Genomic DNA, 23,415 nt, shown 5'->3' with positions numbered 1-23,415 from the left:
ACAGATAAGCAAACTGAGGATAAAAGAGGTAAAAGTCTGGTCGTGCGGTGAAGCTGGTATAAGAACCAATACTGGCTGACCTCCAGTAGGTCATGAGGCCTTTATTCCTATAACATAAGCAGATTGACGGATGAACTGTTTAGTTTTGTGCTGAGGCAGGCTCGTGCTATGTAGCTTTGGCTAGCCTGGAACTTGCTATGCAGACTGGGCTAGCCTCAGACTTGCAGGAATTCCTCCCCCCCCCCGCCGCCCCCCTCCCCCCGTTGTATCTGCCCTCTGCCTTCTGACTGCTAGGACACAAAAGTTGAAATATGACCGCATACTTTAGGGCCTTGATCACTGAAAGAACTCAGAAGTCCTGAGATGAAAAGGTTTGGAACATTTATGGTGAGAGTTCTCTTCTACTTGGAATAGAGAGGAATTATTCTCTAATTCAGGAACTAATCCCACATATTTTCAAGTGCCAACACAGAGAAGAGTGTAAGAGTAAGCAGAAAGCTCTGTTTCCTACAGGCACAGCTTACTTGAACATGTGACTCCCTCCAGTAATAGTTCCAACCCGAGTCAGGGGAAGGAACTGCTTCTGTGAGACCTGCCAACGAAGGAGGGACCTTGGGAGATGCCAGAGCCCAGCTCTTGCTGTGCAGTCGAGAGAACAGGCTCAGCTTCTTGGCCAGAGACCTGTGCCTTTCTTTCTCAGCAGTGGAATCAGACAAGACACAACAAGACACAGAGTCTTCTGGATACCAAAGGCCAGAAGCACACAGCAAGGATGTCCACAGCAAGCCATGGAGGCAGTAGGGATGTCTCCACATACCACCCTGCCCTGGGCAGCAGAGACTCACGTTTTTCTGTGGACGGCACAGCATGGAAGAGCGTCAGGGGTCTCTCGCTACAGGATGGGGGCTTGGAGTCGCTGCTTTTCTTCCTGGAGAGGTGTAGCTGGGCGTTGGTGAGGGGCACGTCAGGCACTGTGTTGAATATCTGTATAGCAGGGTGACAAAAAGGTTATACGTTTCTGTGAGCTAGGAAGAAAGCACAGGCCTGAATCATGACCAGGAGCTTGGTGGTGAGTTAGAATCAGCAAGAAAGGATGAGAAAGATCTCCAGCCAGTCCAGTGGAGAAAGGCCTCCACTGAGACACTTCTAGGAACCGGTACTGAGTACTTTCTCCAAGAACTGATGCCAGAGCTCACTTCCCCTTTCAGTCCCTTCCACCATAGTCTTTACGGATCTCCTCTGAGCTAAGCAAGGGGAATGGGAAACAACAGAGATCATCTAAACCGCTGTCCGCTAACAGGGAAGGTTTTTACTGCCTTTATCCAGAGCCAATTAATCCAGTGCCCTTCCTTCCTTCATTTGCTCTCCTCCCCAGTTATTTACAACTGCTTCACAATTTTATCTCAGACCATAAAAATATATTTAAATAATGTTCGCAAACTGACACAGAACAGGAAACATGTTTCCTCCTCACCCACCATCCTCAGTGGAAACTGCCTTCCCCTTTCAGTGACTCTGTGTTATCTGTGAAGGTGTGCTTTACCTCATTTCAAAGAACAGAGGCGGCTGACCTTGATAACACACGCATGCGAGCACACATGCATCTATGCATATACGAATTTAGAAAATGTAGAAAAGTCTAAAAAAAAACCCTCACAGTTATATTATTTACAGATTATAACTTTTAGGAGTTAGGTTTTGTGACTTTAAAAGGTTTTAAAAATCATGTGGTTATTCTTTAAGAATGTGTGTAGTTGTTACTTTTCTAACTGCTGTGACAAATTCCAGGCAAGAAGCAACTTATAGAAGTTTGGCTTGTGGTTTAGAGGTGCAGTCTATCCTAGTGTGGATGTGAGGGAAGAGTCAGTTACTGTAGTGTGGGTGTGAGGGGAGAGTCTATCCTAGTGTGGGTGTGAGGGGAGAGTCTACTGTAGTGTGGGTGTGAGGGGAGAGTCTATCCTAGTGTGGGTGTGAGGGGAGAGTCTACTGTAGTGTGGGTGTGAGGGGAGAGTCTATCCTAGTGTGGGTGAGAGGGGAGAGTCTATCCTAGTGTGAGTGTGAGGGAAGGATGCAGCCTATTATAGTCTGGAAGTCATATTGGTGGGAATGTGCTTTAGAGATTTACATTGGTATGGATCTTGCTCTAATCTGTGAGTCTACCCCTAAATACATAACACTTTATCATACTCAAAAGGGGGGAGGGGTGCTGCAGGAAATCCTTCAGCCAGTAGCCTTTAAGTTACCCGCCCACTTGGGCGTGGCCTCCTACAACAGGAGTGGCTCACTGCCATGGCAGCAGGAGCTTGAAGCAGCTTGCTCACATCTCAATGGATCAGAAATCAGAGAGACAGAGACTGGAGGAAACGGGCTTGGCTATTAATCCCAAAGTCTGCCCCCCAGGGACCACTTCTCCCAGCTATGTCCCATCTCCCAACAGCTCCATGGACTCTTCAAACAAGAGTTTCAAATGCAAACCCACAGAGAACACTGCATACTCAAATCACAGCAAGGTAAAAAAGTGAGACAAAAATCTTCCCAACTCTTAACGTGCCTTACTACAGAATGTCCTTATCTCTACGGCCAGGACTTACACGATGCTTTCCATGGAAGGAGCTGCCACTTACTGCAGCTCCTGGGGTGCTGGCCGCAGCACCCTGTGTTTCACAAGCACTTCACTCAGTGCTTAGCAACTCTGCATAGCTGCTAACATCCTGGCATTTTATAAAAAAAACCAAAGCATACGGAAATGTAGCTGTCATGTGGATAGATATAATTATGGAAGATAGCAAGGTAACGCTGGGCCCTTTGTTGCTAGACTCCTCTGTGAATGGGTATGATAATAACACCCATTTGAACAATCAGCAGCTTGTTTGAACACCCACTTTACAGAGGCACCCTGAGTGTGACAGTGAAGGAAACAAATGCGTCTCCGATGGCGAGAGGACTTCCATTCCAGTAGCTGTGATTTACTAAGTGTTTGCCACCCCAGGCCTGGAGCGGAGAGCATTGTGCAGTTCTCATCTACTGCTAAGCACATTTTCCACAGCTGAGGGTATATTCCTCACACACGTTTACATCCTGCTTATCTCATATAATATTATATGGCCTATTCTCCCTGCCATAGGAAAATCTTCAAAGATGATTCACGAGGATTTCATAACCTCCTCAACTTTCCTGAGAGACTAAGATGGACTGACTCTTTTGGTGTCCTCCCTTACACGGAGACATCAGCCTCCTGGCTGCCCTCTTTCCAGCAGTCACAAGTCATAAGAGAACGGCATCCCTTAACTTATGGCTCAGGGTATCCCATAATTGTTCTTCGTACGGCTCTCATCTTCGTGTGTGTGTTTTAAAGTGACTCCCAAAAGCTGATATGCAGAAAGCCAAGTCACAAGAATTATGAGAGCTTCAGCTGGAACAGCTGCTCTCCTTGGGTTGGCAGGCCTGTGGTCCTGATGATGCCAGCCAGCCGGTTGAGCCAGTCTCACTCCCAAACACAGCTGTCGGGAGGAAGGTAGCATTATTCCATGTTCCCGAGTAGATTCAAACTTGAAACAAGATAAACTGAGTGGATGGACAGAGCTGAGATCAGCTGAGACAGGGAGTGGGAAACGGAGACTTAAAGGAAAAGAAAACTTCATCTCCAGGGCAGCCGGAAGCCCTGACAATAGGCTGACTGAAGCTATTCACTTCTGCAGTCTCCTGGAGCCTTTGTAGTGGAAGGAAATGGAAAGACTGCGGCTACCACGGAGCCCAAGTTTGCACCCTTTAAGACGCTTTATTTTTGTTCTCCCAACCATGCCGAGCCTTGGCCACTCTGAGGTGACATCTCAATGAGCAGCATCATTGACAGTTTAAACATGGCTCCTAGATATGTGTGCTTATACCTGCTGAGCTGAGCTGGGTATCTCACATGACTCCTCCCTAAACTGCAGGTTAACTCAGCATAGGGCACAGCATGACCATTTCACAAGAGCATCTCCTACCCTGCCCCCGGCTCCCGTGAGGCCACATGGACCCAAAGTGAAGCCCTGGGGTTGCAGCAGCCAGCCAGCCTCTCCAGTCAAGCTTCTTTTAGAAACCACAGTCTCAGTCTCATGAGAACAGGTAGTTATTTAACAAGTACTGGTGTCTCTTAGTACCGTTCTGCCTCTGGCCCAGAATGCAGTACCTTTAGGAATCCCTTGAGAGCATTTAGACATGAATGATGTGGGAGTGATTTCTTATTAATAAAGAAACTGCCTAGGCCCATTTGCATTTGATAGGCCAACCCTTAGGTGGGTGGAGAAAACAGAACAGAATTCTGGGAGAAAGAAGCTGAGTTGAGGAGTCGCCATGATTCTCCCGCTCCAGACAGACGCAGGTTAAGATCCTCCCTGGTAAGCCAGCTTGTGGGCTACACAGAATATTAGAAATGGGTTAGAACAATATGTAAGAGCTAGCCAATAAGAAGCTGGAATGAGCCGGGCCAGGCAGTGTTTGAAAGAATACAGTTTCTGTGTAATTATTTCTGGGCATAAGCTAGCCATGTGGGCGGCCGGGTGCCGGGGACGCAGTCCCGCCGCTCCTATTTCAACACATGAATCCATAGTTAAGGACAGGCCAGGTCCTATTACCTGCCCATGACTTTGTCCCCGGCCTCCAGATACTGTCCACATGACTGTTGCTCATGTAACTCGGAAATTCCCACACATGCAAGTGGATTTTCCAGCCACTTCTGACCGTGCCAAGCTTTGTCTGTGCTCAGAATTTAAGCTGGAATTCTGATGTGTCTGAATTACACAGCTCTGTTGGTTACTCCAGTTCTATTGCACGAAGTTCTCTTTGGGTTGTGAAGACTGTCGTACAAAGGAACCTGTAATCTACAAGCATTAACTCATATAGTCTACAAGCTCTACCGTGCGGTGGGAACAACGTACTCATTTCACAGAGACTTTCCAAATTAACACAAAGAGGCGAGTTTCCCTTTGTGCCCCAATTGTCCTGTTCAGACGGTCTCACTTAACGAACTAATTCCAACTTAATCAGGAATGCCTTACACATAAAAGCCAGCAAGACTGTGACCCTGCTGGGAGTCAGTGGAGAATAAGATTGTAAAATAAAAAATACAACTGCGGGGAACCTTTCCAAGTATCCCCAATTCCGAGTTCCCTGTGAGTGGCATTAACACAGCCATAAACACCAGGCTGCTTCTCCTCAAGCCAGGCAGCAGAGGGTCAGCGCTGGCCTCTGAGGTTGGCTAGTCTAGTGTAAGCACTAAGTCTTGATGGACACTCATACACCACCACCAAACCTTGCCATCCACGACAGCTACTCTACTGCCATACCATCATATCAAATATAAAAGTAATTAGGAGGACTGAGATGGGGGGAAAAGCAAACAAGCTTTGAAGCTAGACAGCCCTGAGTTCAAATCCTGGCTTTTCCACCTACTAGCTGTATTATCTCCGGAAAGGCCTTTAGCTCCTCTGAGCCGGTTTCCTTTATAAATGTGGTCACACTACACCTCAGGTAAAGGACATAAAATGTGTAGCGTTACGCTGGTAAAGCACAGGCAGGAAGCGTGGTGGTATAAATGACAACTAAAATTCATTGCTTGTCATGCAGTTATAGGTATATGAATTAAAGGCATCAATTATTTCCTTCACAAGAACTCTAGAAGAGAAATGCAGTGATTGCCATGTTGTAGATGAGGAAATTGAGAATCGCTAAAATTAACTGATGTGTTCAAGGTCACACAGCTGGCTAGACAAGGACCTAGATAGCCTGCCTGACTGAGGGGGCTTAGCTAACTGTGCTTTGTGTGTGACTGAGAAACAAATGTCAAAACATAAAGATCACAAGTTTTGTGGACCAACCGATCAGATTTCAGGCGTCTGTTAGATCTTGAGCAAGTTATGTAAGCTTCCAATAGCCAAACATCCCATTCACAACAAGGCCCAGGACCTTGCTGAGGGCTAAGGCACCTGGTGGGTTGGCCTTGGCTGTGAAAAAGACACTGCCGTATTCAGTAGAAAAAGGAGACACATCGAGTTTAAGAAGGAAATAAGTGGATAATGAAATAAGGAATTATTTGCAGTCAAGACACAATAATTCAATTTGTGAGTGTAAATTAAATTACATTCTTTGCAAAATATCAGCATTAGCTACCTGAAGCAATGTTAGCATCTGATGTTCTTTATTGCTGTGTGCTACCTACAGAGTTTAGGGGGTCTGGCTCCTTTCCGGCCCATCGTGATGCTGCGGAGCCCTGACACTTGTTGCGGAATTTGTTCTTAACTGTGTTGCACATACATCTTTACACCTTTTCTAATCCCAGCTGTCCCGTGCCCCGCAATTAAAAGGATTAGGAGTCTCTCTATAAAGTGTGCCCTGTACTCTTTATTATGCGCCGTGATGTTTATAGGAGGAAAATGAGGTCATGAGGAAGAGCTTCTAGTCTACAGCTGCAAAGGAGCTGGGAGGGCAATAAATCACACCCAATGCAAATAGCAGGTGAGTTAAGGACTGAGACTGAGAACTGTTCCTGAGACACAAATCCTTCAGGGTCTTAGGTCACGGGGATCTAGCTGAGGGAGGGAAGGCCTCAGCTACTCTGCTCACTGCATCTGTGAGGCACCCTGCATAGGGCAAGCTTGTGAGTCAGGCAGGCCACCTCAGGGCTTGTCATTAAGTACAAAGAAGCCAAATCCAGAGGCTGTAGCTACAGAGAGGTTTTAAAGGACAGCTGGAAATCCCAGACTCTGTTGCTATCAGAGTTTTAGCAGAGATCAACAGTTTGGAAAGTAGTTTGGGGGCTTTTACTTAAAACCTCTCAAAAGGAACCAATTATCTTTAGTAAATAAAAACACACATAAGGGGACATGGGGCGGGGGAAGTGCTGTGATTTTCGCTATCTCCAGAAAGTGCCCATTGCCCGCTGCCTCTGCTGATAGAGAGGAACTATATACAAAGCCACATCAAATTATAGTCCCATTGGAGGGGTACTAAAGAGCTTCCCCATACAAAGGACTACTAGCTTACCTAAAGTTAAATGGGGTAATTATGTGCTCAGATTGATAAACTTACTACATTAAGAAAGAGCATCCTACACAGCACTTGGGAGAAGGGAAATGTTCTGAGAGAGAGCAGAAGCGCTGCATCCCACTGCCCAAGTCCATCTGCCTTATTTCCTCGGGGTTACAAAGACAGGACCAAAGGAACAGAAAGATGGCTTCAGTGAATCCAGGCACACATGATCATGATTAGTATCAATTTTGCCTATCAACAAATGTGAACTATTAAGAAAATAAAAAGCAAACGTCAAACACCTGCCAGTTGCAGATTCATCAACTGTATATTAATTAATATAAATTTGTGTGTGCAGTCAAACAGTAGTGCAATTAATGGGGTGCCATCAACATTCTTTTGCAAAGACAAATGCAAGCAAGATTTGAGTTCCAAATGGACTCAAATCTCACTACCTGCAAGGAGGCTGACTTATTTCATTGGAAATACAGGCTGCACAGAGCTAGAGTTCTCAGCTTGGGGATTCAGTAAGGTCACCGATGGTTGCTAGCTTATCGCTTTGGCACATGAGATTAAGAGTTAACAGTTGTTGAGAAGGATACATTTCTGAGAGCGAACAGTTTAAAGATCTCCTCTCTTATCTCCCCGAAAGCCCACTGATGGGCTGCAAAGTAACTCTCACAATGTACAGATACTAATAGGTCCGCAGGGTGAAGATGACACAGCATACCACTCGCAGGCGTGAGTGCACAGAAGTCCTGCCTTTCCTCCAGAAACCTTCTGCAGAGCCGCAGCCAAAAGGAGTGTCATACACTGTCACAGAGCCTAAGGCATCAGCCCTACTAATATGTGCTGGACCTTTAGAGTGTAACAGACACAACCAGCCTGAAGCTTCAGGCTTAACCAAAGGCATACGAAGGCAGTGTGTTTTCTTGACAAGGCTGTCCATCCTTGACATTGAAATCCTGACAAACTAACCTTTTACAAAGTAATTAGCAGAAAAACTTTAGAAGAAATGGTAAAAGTGTGCGAACTCTTGGGTATTTTAGATAACAGAAGTAATATTTTGTATTTTTATTTCTAAATAGAAATGAGTTTATTTCCACTATAATCCTAAGTATTTGTCTACTTGATAGTTTAAGCCTTAAGGTGATTAAACTGTGAGTTGGGGGGGGTGTAATTCTACTCATACAGAATTGGAAATTTTAAAGAAATAACCATTACTTTAAAATAAGCACGGTGGGGAGCCAAAATCTTTACTCTGTGAGCTTTCAACTCAAACACTTTCATTTCTGCTCTTCTCTAGTGACCACATAATACAGGTAGAGTTCCAGATATATAATCCTTGGGGGGAAATGACAATATTTTTAGGCATTTGAGGAAACCATCTACTGATTTCTATACTGGCTGTGGCAGTATACATGTCCAGCAGTAGTGTATAAGGGTGTTATTCCCCCCACATCCCTGACAGCATTTCTTGTTACTTTTTTTCTTGATGATAGTCATTCTGGCTTGGTGACATACACTCTCAAACCAGTCTTAATTCTCCAGATTGATAAGGATGCTAAATTTTCTTTTGAATATTTATTGACCATATAGGTTTGCTAGAAAAACTAAGTGTGATGTAGCTACGAAGCTGTTTAGTGCAATGTCTATCATGTGAATAAGTTGTAAGTGAAAATGAGATTTTTTTAACAAAATTATATTTCTGGACTATGTTTATTAAAATATCGGGAATGTGTATAGACTGTATTAGCTCATTTTACATTATGAGAGAGAAGTATCAAAGACTGGGTAACTTTTGAAATAAAGAAACTTCATCTGGTTCACAGTTCTGGAGGTCCATAACCAAGGAATCACATGTGATTACAGCCTTACTGCAAGCTGACGTACAGGACACTGTAAGATATGAGGGGGAGGGTATGTGAAATAGATAGAGATGGACAGAGGACAGAGGTGTGTGTGAGAAAGAGACAGACAGACTGTCCACCTTTCTGTCTTCTTATCTCTCTTACAAAGCCATCAGTATTTAATCATGGGACTCAGTCTGAATGCCAACATCTAAGAGGTCAAAACAGTGACACTTACTTTTCTTTAGGGTTGTGGCCACTGGAGGCTTCGGATGAGCTAGTGAATAGTGCCATACTCATGTGAATATAGGCAATGAGTGACTGGATTCCATGGGAATTTAAAGGGGGAGGCCTTTGGTGATTATTAATCCGACCGCTGCACATGAAGGTATTAGGGGATAAACATGAGGAGTCCAGGAGATTTGGAGAGGAAAAACATTGTATGCCCGTATACAATTTTTAAGAAAAAATATATTTAAAAAATATGGACCAGTCCAGTGCATTCAAAGCAAAGACCACAGACATATAAGCACATAAGAATACATATGCATGAAACATGGATGCAGATATGTATGAAAACATGTACTATCTATATAATCAAAATTCAGACTACAGGAAAAATACTTGCCACACAAATGGAAAAAGTTCAACATACTAAATTGCAACAAACTCAAATTTCTAAGATAATCAAGCAAAAAGTAAAAGGGTTTTTCTAAAATGCAGCTCATAATAGCACCTCTTCTCTGGACTGTTGAAGAGAAGACAACAACAGAGTGTTGAGCACAGAATAAGAGCTCAATGGGCACACCTCTTTAGCCACCATGATGGTCACTGCTATCACCTCTACCAGTATTCTCACATTTATCACTACCATGACAATAAGCAACCTCAACATCATCGTGGTTCAAACCTAATCAGTTCTGAAGGTCAGTTCCAATGCACCCCCACCTGCACAGCTAAACAACTCAATTCGTTACTGCAAGAGCCCCATTATGTGTTACCTTTTCATGATTCTCTATTAAGATCTCAATGACAATGTTCTGAAACTTGATGTCCATGATGGCTGCCACCGTTTCTTCCTGAGGCCGCAGCAAGGTGGGTCCAAACACCACGCCAAGGTTTGCCACAGTCATCAAATTCTGCTTGTGGTTGTTGGCAACACTGGAAATGGGAAGAAAGAACAAATAAGAGAAGCCATGCGCAGAGATGACTGACCTCCTTGGGTATTTCCAGCTTCCTATCTGCATCTATAGAAAGCAGGACCCAGGACATCCTTGGATGCCATCGGTTAAAGAGAAGCTTTTCTCTTGCATCTTCAACTAGAGTGTTCACAGACCTGCATTCAGCATTCACTTAAGGATATGATTTCCATTTTGCCACAGACAGACAGCCACCCAACCACCTAGTCAATGCCATCAGCCAGATGATGAGCTTTTGTTCACCTGAGTCACTGCTCTCTAAGTCCAGCATCTGTCTGCTGCTTCAACCATTGAGGGTTTTCCCCTCTGCACTGTCTCCAATGCAGGTCAAGAAGCTTCTGGTTTTAATTCATTTGCACACAAGAGCACAAAATAGACATAGTTTATCGAAAAGAAAAAGAGCTGGTATTTGAACCATGTCAGGAAATTCGGTTCTCTAAACACCAAGTATTAAAAGCCCATTTGATTAAACATGTGGCTTACACTAAGTGAAACGTGGCATCATCAGAAATAAAAAGTACACTACTGTATATCCAAATGTTTATACCGCTGACATGAGGTCAGCAGTGGCTAGGTCAGAATAATCTGTTAAATACACATGCATACTTTTAGGTTTAAAAAAAACTACTCAAAATATGTATATCTGAACTCCATGTCCAAGCTATAAAGCTCAATGGTTCATAGCCAGTCCCTTGAATAAAAAGTTAGGAGTGACTTACTGACAATAAACAAGCACACACCATTCAGCACTGTTAGAAAACACTAGAAGTGTCCTTAGTCACCCACCTGCTAGAAGAAGGAAGCTATTCATTACTAACTTGAACCTAGAGAGAAATCTGGGTAGAAAGTTTCCACGGACTGGCCTCCCTAGCATTTAGTGCTATTTACACTTAGTGTCTTTCATACACTCCCATCAATGGCGGCTCTTCCACTTGTAGACTTCCGTTATGTAGGAGAAGAGAGTCACCTGCCTTAAATGTCTGTTTTTAAAGTGAGTATCTACTGAAATCCTACTTCAACCAGTTTTTTCATCTAATATACATTTTTCTTCAGGGTTCTGAGACTGAGACATCAAGTTAACTTCCTTCTCTGAAAGAAGCCAGGTGTGTTTAGGGCTATGGGACTTTAACTGTGGCTAAGTGCAATGAGCAAGAGGATTTGCTTCTTGACTGGCGGCAACACTCACAGCAGAGAGCGTTGCTACCGAAGTCTGGTCTGTTTCTGGCCCAAACAAGGATATTTTATAAACACTCTTAGCTCTGCCTTAGTCCCTTGGGCTTCCGCGTGTCTTTTTCTTTCTGCCCAGAACTACATCACACTGTCCATGTGGAAGAGTTAATGGGGATGGTCAAATGGGGACATGGCAGAGAAGAAAGCCTTTGGCCAGGGCCTGGGACCATCAGCTAAGCTCGCACACTCTCAGACTGCTTCTCCCTCATCACTTTCCCTGGACATCAGGTCATGAGTGAGAGAGGAATTCAGGGATGGCACTTCTCCCAAATGAGTTATGTTACTAGACTTATTCCTGTTTGCATAAAAGTTCCTTGGGAAAATGAAATCAACAAGCTATTTATGTCTGAAAACCCTTTTAATTGCAAACCAATATAAAAACCTAAGTTGGGATCATCATCTTTTGCTACTGCCAGACCTTCCTACTCTCTCCCCGACTATAGAAAAAGCCTCCTTGCCAGTCCCCACCCCCCACCTGTGTCCAGCTTTCCCTGACTGCTACCATTAGTTGAGGCGTGGGAGCCTACTCTGATGTCCCTCATCTGCTGAAGAGGACATTCTCATATCTCTGCTGGTCCTGCAGAGAGCACAATGTCACAGTTCTGTAGTGCTAGTAATTTTTCTCATGTTTAATTGTTCTGACAGTGAAAGCTGATGTTGGTCCCTTTTATTTTTCTTGGCTTTCTGGAGCCGAGGATGCAGTACAAGGCCTTGGATGCACTGGGAAAGTGCTCTTTTGGGCTATACCTGAAGTTGGATACTCACATAAGAAGCACACCTTCCTCCCAACTCATTTCTAAGTTTCTGCTACTTCACTGCTGTGGGTCACTTGACAATCAACTTACTTCATCAAACATGCTTTCTGAAAAGGAGCAATAGGGGTGGATAGCACATCCACTTCATGGTGTGTGGTGTGGGTGGGATGGTGCATGCATGGGAGGTATAGTTACTCCCTAGTCCCCATCCTCCTCTGCTGTTCCCAGATTTCTCCTCTTGTTCCTGTTATTTCTGTCTTTCACAAACTTTCTCCATAAGGCTCAGCTCACATGGTACCCTTACTTTCTGCATCTGCATTGGTTTCTTCCTGGTCCTCCATCCCAGACTCCAGCAGACAAGTTGGCCTGCCTCCGAGGTCCTCACTCAGTGTTAATGTTTCCACCATTATAATGAACACAGAGACTGAGGTATTGAATTTGACAAAGCCAATGACAAGTAGAATGAAACCCAAAATATAATGGGAACTTCTTGGTACATGTAAAACTCGTATTTTCAGCCCAGCTGAAATTTTTTTAATTATTATCAATATGGGGGTAATTATACCTGAACTATCCCAGCCTCCCTTTTCAAAATCTCAAGCTGTGTTCCACTTCTTAGATTTAATTAATGAGTAATAATTATTTGGATTTGCAGGCCCCGGGGCCCAAAGGCATTCGGGGAAAAAAACAGTACAGTAATTCTGGGTTGGCAACTCTGAATATAAATAGGCTTGGGGCTATGCAACAAATTCATTTCCCATTTAATGATCCATTTTATTCTGAAACTTAAAACACATTGATCCAAGTCTTGAGAAACTTTTCAGTGACACGCTTGTTCCTTCTCATTGCCAGCATTCTATCTGGGCACTGCGGAAACAAATTGATCTGTCACCTGATTATTTTGGCTCATAACTTGTTACCGCTATGTTCATTACTCCAGAGTGAATTATTAATGACTTGAGATCTCTGTGCTTTCCAGAGAGAAAGGCCTAGACCTAAGTCTCTGCTGGCACCAGCCATGAATTATAGCTAGATGGATTTACAGATGTGTGGGAAGCAGGCTGGCAGGGTGCTGGGAAGCTGGTCCGGCAGAAGCCATGGGACCCATTCATTAGTGAGATTCATAAAACACTGAGCCTACCTTCTGTTCTGCTAATTGTACTGTCTGGGCTCTTCCTCAAACAGCTCGGAATGTCATGTTGTGTCTTGTCCTAAAATCCACACACATGCTTCTGCTGTGTTGAACTCTGCATGGGCACATGACTTTCAGAACCCTGAGTCCATATAAGCTGCTCTGCTGTGGTGCCTGCCACCACTGCAAATACAGCCTTTCTGGAGGCTTGACCCGGGGTGCAGAGGAAGAGACCCGCCTGTGTTGGGAAGAAAGCCCTTGCTCCTTCTGTGACTCTGCAGTTGGGCTGCAGACACCTAGACTCAGTGCACCTCCTAAGGCACGTGCCACAGGGAAGTTGCTGGAGATCTTTATCCATGTTCTATGCAACTGGATTACAATTAGCAAGTGAAGAACATATTTCAGTGAAAAACGGGCATGGCAGAGGGACTCTTGTCATCTTTATTTCAAGGGAAAGTAGCTAGACAGTCAGGATCTGATGCCTTTTGGAGGAAAGATCATTTCCAGACAAAGACTGTGGAGAGCATCACAAGGGGCTAAACAGTAACCAAACCCTTTAGAGCCTATTAAGAAAGGCCTCATACTGCATAGGGGTCACATCTGTTTTCTTTGAGTTGGAATGAAAATCAGGGCTTTGTTAAGTGCTGAGTTCTTTCTAACCACAGACTTCCATGTGGGTTTCCAAGTACCTGTAAGCCTATAGCAGGGTTTGCAACCTGGTTACGGTTGAGGGCTGGAGCACTGTATTGAGGAAAGAAAGTCAGAGTCGAGCCCAGTTCTACTGGATAGGATGTGTGTGGTGTCAGGTTAGCGGGGTCAACACAGATCCCATAGCTGTAGTAAGGCTGTAGTAATAGCATACAATCACTGCTCTGCCTCCCCTACTCCAGTTTCTAGTGTCAACTAATATGATAACCCAGACTTACAGGGTGATGGAAACTTTGCAAAAAGTCCTAGAACCATTTATGTAAATGTTGACTTATTTATAATAACTCTAGAATAGTAATTTGAAATAAAATAAAATAGGAACTGTATTTCCTATGCAATATTTCACTGGTCTATTTACACATACAAAATATGCATAGATGAACAGCACACATACACATCAGAAGCAGAAGTTTTAGAATAGAAGTGGGATGCATCTGATATTTTATATTTTTTAAAAAATCTACTAAATAGATTTTGCAACCCACTTTTGCACCAAGAACTAAAATTTGAAAAACATCACCATTGGAACATTGTGTGCAAATATGACCCAATTTCTACATACAGGAAATAAGGCTAAGGGAGATAGTCAGTCACCCAGTGGTTAGAGTCAGAGAAAGAGCCAGCTGGGAGAAAGGCAAGTCATGTGGCCTCCTCATATAGGAAACAGGAGCAAAGACACCCAGCTTACAACACTGATAAAGCATGATTAATTGTCAGTCTCCTGGCGTGGTAAATCAGCTTAATCGGTGACAGTTACTACTGTCATGGTGCTACAGCACAGGAGTGGGCCGCAGCAGGGACCAGTCTAAAGCCATACCACAGCAATACCTAGTAGCTGCTTTGGTCTGGGGCAAGGAGAAGTACCTACACTGTGTTAAGCACAAAAACAAACAAATAAAAATACTGTAACTAACAAACCAACACTTGTTTTCCTTCACTTCTTCGTCAGCATCTCTGGCACCACAGGCTGAGAGACTCAGCCAATGCAACCCAGGAAGCTCATTCTGCTTCATGACGCCAACAGCTTCATGCCCCAACCTACTGAGCAAGCTCTGCCCTAAGCAGCCAAAACTCATCGTCCTGAAATGTCAACTCTGGATAGCACATCTCTACTGTAGCTACGGCAAGCCTGTTCCTTTAAACCACGGGTCTCCGTTTGTCCCTTGGGAGCATCTCTATACTAACTGTTCCCTTTTCACAAGTGTTAAGAGACTAAGAGCTGGATGGTGACCTTGAAGTGCCTCCTGTAGGGGCCACAGACAGGTACCAGGCAGGCCCACAGCTAACACTCCTGAAAGTGAGAGAGTGGGTGGGAGATCAAGCAACAGTAAACATCACCTTAGTCACTAACACCCTCTTGGGGAAGCCCCAAGGCTGGGCCGAGGATTCACTAGAAAGGAAGCTGTTATTTTGTGGTTAACCAGCTAAGTGTTAAGTTTCCAGGCTGTTAATTTGGTTGCTTTCACCAATCCCTAAGTGTGTGGTTGCCTAGATACCACTTGGACTTTCTGAGGTGGGACCAGGATGGAGGGTGCAGGGGGACTCTGCTAAGAAAGTCCACCAGAGTCATAAATACAGCTTTTCTGTGCCGTTCCCAAAAGAAAGAGTCACATGGTCATCTCTGTATGGTCCCCGAGGTCACATTCATTCCTGAGAATGGTTATCTAGCAAATGGCCAGACTTCCAGTTTTGAATAATTAATGGAGTATTATTTCTGAAGGGTGCTTTTTATAGTCTCACTTACCCTTCATGAGAACCCTTGCAGGCAGGCACTCTCTTTGCCACTATTAAACAGCTGGGGAAACCGAGGCACTGAGAAGTGAAGAAGCCCACCTGTGCTCATACAGCCAGGATGGAACTAAGTCAGCAGAGTCTACCATCTCAGCCATAACGCTCGGTTGTTCCCATACAACCAATGGCAAGAGGTACTCTTCTTCCCCAGATACCCCATAAAAGTGAACACACAGGAGTCACAGAGAAACATCAGATACAATGAAAGGCTAAAGGGAGAAAGGCTGGTCCTTCATCCATGACACAGACTGCTGGGCTGGTACAGGAAGAAAGGGGAGGAATATGTTTCTCTGAAAGTTTAAAAGCAGTACTGGATTACACAGCTTCTTCCTACTTCCTGCCATGAAATATGGCTGCCCACTTGGCAAAATGATTAATTGACCCTTGAATATGACAGAGCAGTATTTATAGCTGGCTGGCACAGTCAGAGAGCTGCTTTCTAATGGTGTAAGAATGAAGCTGTCAGATGGATAAATTAAAGAAGGAAGGGGGGCTGGCAAAATGGTTTCTACTGCCCCAGAAAGATAAAATGACAGATATGGGGTGGGAACGCAAGCTATGCTGCTCTCCTCTGAGACGTTTCAAGGCTCTATGAGTAATGAGCAACTTATCCCTGCATGGAATGAATAACCACGTTCCAGATGGGCACAGATGACTGCTGAGATGTTCATATTGGCCAGGATGACTTAGGTCAAGTTTGAAACCCACTTTTAATACCACTTGACTATAGTCTTGAAATGGCTAATATGTTAAAATTGATGCTATACACACACACACACACACAGTAATAATGTAAGCTGATGATTAAACGAGAAAAGGATTTTCAAGAAACCTTTGTCAAGTCCTATGAATTAATAACTTCTCCAGACCCCTTTCCACCATATTTCCCTTTGTCCACCAACCTCTGGGCTTCGTATCTTCCTGATCCTGATCCTGGATGTGCTGGAAGTCCTACAGACTCTTTCCCTGGCTCTCTCCTAGAAAGACCTCACTTCCTCAGAGAGGTGTCTCTGGGTGCCCACAGTAGGTCCATCAGGTCTTGTACTAAATGTCTAGCTCCCCGGTTATTCTTTGTCAGCCTTCACTGGACAATGCGTCACCATTAAAGGAGGGATTTGGATGTTTCTCCCACTTACCAAAGGTCCAAGAGTACAGGGATGGCAGGAGTCTCTCTCCTGCCACCCCAGGTCCTAGCATAGCTTGCTGAGGGTGAAGAAAGAAATAACATGGGCATTCTACCAGGATCTTGAACCTTTAGTCATGCCAGAGGCAGTGAAGAGGCAGTCAGAGCAGCTCCCCTGACAGTCACGGTACATAAAAAAAAAAAAAAAACCAGGTATCACTGTTGTTCACACTAGTCAGCAAGGTACGAGGCCATAAAATATTTACAGGGTATAATAATCATTATTGTATGAATTACCCAATGCGCATTATATAATACATCATAATGCCCAAATTATTATGCTGGTCTCCTTCCAAAACATTTGTCATAGCTTCTAGGATAGAGTATCCTACGTTAATTTTTTTCACTTTGTCAGTTTCTTAAATACCTTTCTATTCTTCCTGCTTTTAATTATTACCATGAATGCCATCAATAACTAATAACAGTATTGGCCAAATATTTTCATCATTTATCTCATTTGATCTTTCAAATTATCCCAGGAATTGTTCAGCATGAGAATGTTAAACTATGACAAATTCGGAAATCTGCACAAGTTACACACTGAGCAAATGGAAGACATAGAATTTGAAGCCAGGAAATCTGCTGTCTGATTGCAGAGCTACTGATCCTCCAGCTCCAGTGGAGATGGTGGTGTGCGTGTGTGTGATAAAGACCTCACTGGCTTCGCTCCCTTTACACACAGCCTGTGGTGAAGGAGATCACATGACAGAGGAAAACTGGATTGTGCAGTCCTGTCTGGAACTTGTTAAAAGTAATCAATTAGTTCATCTATGGCCAATAACAGTGTAGAACATCCCTGAGTTTCTCCACTGAGAATACACTAATCTGGGCCATGAGAACTACTGACTCCCGTGGATGGGCTTGGTTCATTCAGGATAAGAACTGAAACTTTTGTTGTCAATCGTAAGTCAGGCACAGCCTTTAGAGTCCCCAAATTTGTCAGCCCGGGTATTAAGCATTTGTCTTATTCCTTTCTTGTACAAAGAAAGTACATTATTTAGGTCTAAGGAACTGGATCTAAGAGGTTAAGAGAATCACCTTTCTCGAGTAATTCAGCCAAAGTAGCTACGTTGTTAGGGCCCAGTCTGCAGGCCTAATGGGACCTGCAGCATTTGGGTAGTAGAAGCACATAGAGGAGCTGACCCAGGGACACCTTCTCTCTGGAAAACTATTTAACGATTCCAAGTCACTAATAATTGATTCTAAGGCCTAATGTAATTAACTCTTGCAAAAAGAAATCACTTTATAGTTTATAAAAAGCATTCACATTCATTGTCACACTATTAAAAAATTAGTTCTCAGACTTAGAGAGAAAAGCTAGAAGGGAAATGAAGGAGGAACACTAGCTGCACACGTGAAAATGACTGCATCGAGGGCTGCTGTGCAATTCCTGTTGGTGTGACACTTTCTTCAGTGATGGGGCTCACTGCCTTTAAAGCACCACTTTCCAAACCAGCAGGCCGAGGACTGAGGTGCACCCTGACCCAGCAGAGAAGTTGCAGGACCTTACCTATTCTTCCATTATCAAATAATTCCCAATGTCTTCTAGATGTCAGGGACTGCTTAAGGCACTGGGGAATACTGCAATGAAGAAACCAGACCTCTCCCACTTGCCCCTGGTTCTTTGCCTTAGAGAAATTTTATTTTGATGGTAAAGCAGATGATACTTAAAGTATATAGTCCTTGATGTCCCAGAACATCCTGGGAGAGTGGAAAGGGAATACTGGAGACATATTGCATCTTTAAAAGATGATCTGGAAGACCGGCCAAAAGGAGGCATATAGTAACAAGATGGAGGAAGTAAAGAAGCTGGCCGTGTGGCCTGGGAGGTCACATGCCAAGGAAACAGTATGTATGAATAGATTAAGGTTAAAAGGTACACAGCAGGCTGGCAACACAAAATGAAAGCCACCGGGAACAGAATGAGCAGAGAGGAAAATAGCAAAAGTCAGACAGACAATGGATCTGGAGGCAGCAAATCCTGGAGGGCTTTGCAGGCCACTGTGAGGGCTTTGTTCTTTAATGAGTGAGATGAAAAGTAATTAGAAAATTCTCATCAGCGGGGAAACCCAATATCAGCAGTGTCTCTCTTTGGTCTCAGAAAGGCACCAGCTACTACAACTTCAATGCTCAAATTCCATGGGTCTCTTGTCTTCCAGAGAGAAAGAGACATAGATAGATGGAGGAGGCTTTACAAATGGCCATCCAATCAAGTAAGAGAATCATGATATACAGACAAACCACAACATAGTACTGTTTGTATTGCATCTGAGCAGTTAAATGAGGCAAGCCCCATGCCTGCTACAGTGGCAGGTCTGTGCACTTGCTGTCATTTTTCCCAGACATTGTGTGGAAGGACTCCATTGCAAGGAGTCCACTGGAGGAAAGAACTGACCGAAACTGGCAGGCTAGTTGAACAGAGAGCAGAGATATGGGGGGAACGGCGCCTCCAAGTGCTGGTCACCAGAAACAGGACCAATATTAAAACATTTCCAAGAAACACATGTAGAATCTACTGGACATAATGCAACCATCTTTAATTACTTGAAAGAAAAAGCAGTCTTCTGAAGACAATCTCTTATCACTCATCCTATTTTACAGATAAAGGAACAGGGACAAAAACCTAAATCAAAGACAACAGCTCAAGGCCTAACACTTGGAGTTTCTTATTTCCTATTCACATCCCCACTTCTGGGAATGAAAGCCATACTTTCGGAGGGATGGCCAGGACTCCAAATCTATATGTGGGATTATATGTGTGAGAGAAAGTCTGGCAGACTGTTAGCAAGTAGGAGAAACACATTTATGCAGGCATTCATCCTGGGTGAACGGAACTCATTAAAGAAGACAACATAATCTCCACAGCCTCCATAGCCCAAAGACAACAGAAAAGGTGAGGAGAGTATACCTCATATGAATATTCCACTCCTAACCCACCACCTAGCTTCTGCCATCTGCATCTCTTAGCCCCTTGGACCACTCAGCTGGCAAGTGTTTGGAATCTGATTTCAGATTCATGGCCAAGGTAAACAATGGCTCCTCTCATTTATTTAGATATACAGTGAACAGCCAGAAACAGATTTTAAGACATGGTATCAACAAGCAGGAAGTGAAGATGGACGATGAGAAGATGGATGTTTCTTTAGGTAGAGAACAGCAGATAGTGTCTGGTAACAGACACCAAGGGATCCACAGATGGAAGCTGAGATCTGAACTCTAAACACTAAAACGTTCTCAATGGTACAAGCATCAAAGCTTGCTCGTTATCTTGCTTTGAATGTTCTATAGGCGAGGTGGTTGAAGCAATACATGTTGATAGCAGCAGAGACGAAGAAGTGAAGTACAATGTGGACGATAGCACTTCAACAATACAGCTATGCACATTTTCCTAGGAGAAAAATCTTCAATGGCCTGCTTCAACTGCCCAGTCTGGGTATGTGTCAATCCACAGAGCTGAAATAATATAAAGAACAGCAGCAGGTCCTCAATAAACCCAGTTCTTTACTATTCCCCATGACCTGACACCCATCTAGCCATGCCACTGAGAAATGACACAGAACCAAAACTGGGAAGGAGAACCCACTTGAGTGGGGAGGACAGGTTCCTATGGAGAGGAGAGGAGAGAGTTACACCACATACAAAGAGCACAGGGCAGAAACCCACGGCCTGGAAAGGAAGAAGGAATCAATCATGCTGCAGCAATGAGTTAGATCTCCAACCATGACCATCAGTGATTCCTTTCTGTGTTCTCTTTATAATGAACTCAACCAGTTACACTCCAGACAACTTCCATAGGAATTCTGAAGGCAGTGTCAACAGCTGCAGAATAGAACTGGAAGCCTGGGATTCCTTGTCACCCCTGTGGTTTCCCACATAATGGTGAGAACACCCTGTGGCTTCGGGCAGGTCCCATTTCCCATATCTGTGGTCTCAACACATTTAGAAAGCAGCTCCTCCCAAAGCTGACAGATCCCACTGCTCAGTCCTGCACACAGAAAGGACCTTCAGCCACTATCCTGGGAGAAAGAGGCGCTACAAGTCTATTATAAGAAGTCATATTCACTTGGGCTTTGTTAAAAGCTAAGCAATCATTAAACAAGGGTAGAAAACACAGCAAACAAAAAGAGGAATCTTTTAGAAGACTCCTGGAGTTGCTCTTTAACTTGAAGGGAAAGAAGAAACAAGGCTCAGTGTATCTCTCCCGGCTCAAGGAAAGTCTAGCATTCAGGGAAAAAAGTTCTGACTGGGGTGGCGGTCAAAACCCCATCAGCTATTCAGATTGCTTCCAAGCTTAATCATTCCACAAAACACCGCAGCAAATCCCCAGGTACATAAGTGCTTGTGCATAGTTTTCTCCAGAGTAAAACCATAGAAAAAGAATTGATTAATGGAAATCAATAAAGATTACTGATACATACTGCCAACATGTCACCCAGAAGACCTATATCTAGTTACACTCCCACATACAATATTCTAGGTCTTTTTTTTTCCCCTTATACTAAAATGAGGCATTATTATCTTCAAAGTTGCTTAAAGTAGTGTGCCTGTCTCATTTCAAGGTGCATTTATTTGATTAATAATGATCGAATCTTTTCCACAGGCTTCATGGTCCTGGACTTTTCCCAACAGAAAAAGGACTTCTTAAAGGGTACCTGTAGAACAATTAGCGAAGATAACCAAAAGTAACAGATTTTTTGGGCTAAGGCTGTATTTTAATTCTACATTATATAAAACAAACAACTTTAAAGTTACTAGAGTATTTCTGTCTTACAATCCACATATCCTAATTTAATTTCATACACATGTTAAAACTGGATGTTTCCAATCCCTGCATCTGATGCTGGGTAAAGATGACTCTCCCTGCTTTTCTGTGCGGCACTAAAATACCCCGAGGTCTACTCACAGCCACACACGAGGCAGGCCAGGACAGAAATAGAAATATTGCCGATTTCTCAATTAGCTGTTTAGAAACTCCATAATATCAAGAAGCACATCTGTCTTGTTTGTCATTAGGAACAATTACAACGAGCTTGAAGGGACATGGGCATCAACATTTTAGTTCCAGTGATTTCAAAAACACCCCAGCAGGCTCCATTGAGTATCACAGCACCTGGGAAGTATTGTACACATCTGTGGTTGCTACCGAGGCCTGGCTACTTCCCTGGTATGTGGGCTCACGGAAAGGTTGAGGTGAAGATGGGAGGTGCTCTATAAGATGGGATAGTGATGAAGATGAGGAAGATATGAAGGATTGGTGAGTTCAGTAGGAGAAGCCCTCAGAGACAAGGGGCTGGAAAAGGAACCAGGCTACCTGAGTTGGTGCCTATAAGCTATTCAGTGCGAGTGTCTCCCTGGAGCCTGATGGGCAGTGGAACAAGCACAGTGTAGAACCAGGCCACGCTAAGCTGTGCAGCCCATATGGGTTCCACAGAAAGACAGTGGGTAGCAGAAGGCAGCTCTGTCACAGAAGCTTTGTGGGACATAGAGACATAGACACAGAGACATAGACACACACACACAGACACACACACACACACACACACAAAGTCAGACACAGACAGACACACAAGAATCCATTGCCATGGCAGATGTGTTCCTGCCTCAGGAAGGGAGCATTCCAAACTACTATGAAACTCAAATGCTTTTATGCTGTGTGCCAGATCCTCTCCCACTTTTCTCTCCATTTTTTTTTTTAAAGTTAATTCTGGGTAGAAGATGCAGAAGAAATCAAAAGGTGGGCTTTCCCACTAAGCAATGACAAAAAACTTCAATAATATAGTTTTTAGACAGTAGAGTGTAGGAAATAAACTTTCAAAGCAATGCTGTGTATTATGGGTTGAGGAGATGTAAAGAAAAAGATAAAGGGTGAAATTAATAAAAGTCATTCTATGAAAAGCACGACCTCTGACAGACATCAAAGCAATGTGTGGCCTAAGACCTTCCACTCAGCCTCACTCAAAGGTTTTACAGCATGTATGATAGTACATCGTGGGGCTGAGAAATCAACCCCCTATGATGGAAATGACCCAGAGAAGACCTGGTACAGAATCCCTTCCCTGAGGAGGGACAGAGAGGGTTTATATGAAACTACAAGTCTACATCAAGAGACTAATTGGGACTGAACATCAACCATTAAACAGAAATCATGACAGATGAGAGAGGATGCTCACGGACCAGAGCAATATAGTGTACCACACTCCTCCAGAAATCTGGGCTTCTATCCTCATTCTCACTGCCTTGTCTCTATATGCCCAGAGTCCACAAGGGAGGGGGCCGGACACACACACATCTCACTCCAGGGATGGTTCCCAACTGAAGGATTACTTCATCAGATCTATGTTTACATCCTAAAGACATAGACATGAGTATCCAGTCACAAGAAGGCAATGAGCTTGGGAAAATCAAGTCCAGGACAGAGTTGTAGGCATTTCATTTCCTGTCTACAAAGCCAGAAAAATCCCAAGGGCATAGCCAAACAGTAACTATTCTGATTTTATACTAAAACCTAAAAGTGAAAGAAAGAAAAAGAAAGAGAGAGGGGGGGGAGAGGGAGAGGGAG

General features: G+C 43.8%; 1 protein-coding gene across 8 annotated transcripts in view; it reads right to left on the bottom strand.

Annotated features, from left to right (window-relative positions):
- Positions 1–23,415, bottom strand: part of Arhgap26 (Rho GTPase activating protein 26) — a 1,368,274-nt gene that overhangs the window by 89,676 nt on the left and 1,255,183 nt on the right. For all 8 annotated transcript variants that reach the window (XM_050161399.1, XM_050161408.1, XM_050161390.1 and 5 more), the window contains 2 exons: positions 9,860–10,019; positions 846–984 (listed from right to left, as the gene is read on the bottom strand). In XM_050161399.1, coding sequence (XP_050017356.1) covers positions 846–984; positions 9,860–10,019 — 299 coding nt within the window. The remainder of the gene's footprint in view (positions 1–845; positions 985–9,859; positions 10,020–23,415) is intronic.

This window comes from Alexandromys fortis, unplaced genomic scaffold (assembly GCF_014885135.2).
Source record: "Alexandromys fortis isolate MF-2015 unplaced genomic scaffold, M_Fortis_MF-2015_v1.1 scaffold_17, whole genome shotgun sequence".
Lineage (NCBI taxonomy): Eukaryota > Metazoa > Chordata > Mammalia > Rodentia > Cricetidae > Alexandromys > Alexandromys fortis.
This window is presented reverse-complemented; position numbering and strand designations above follow the sequence as displayed.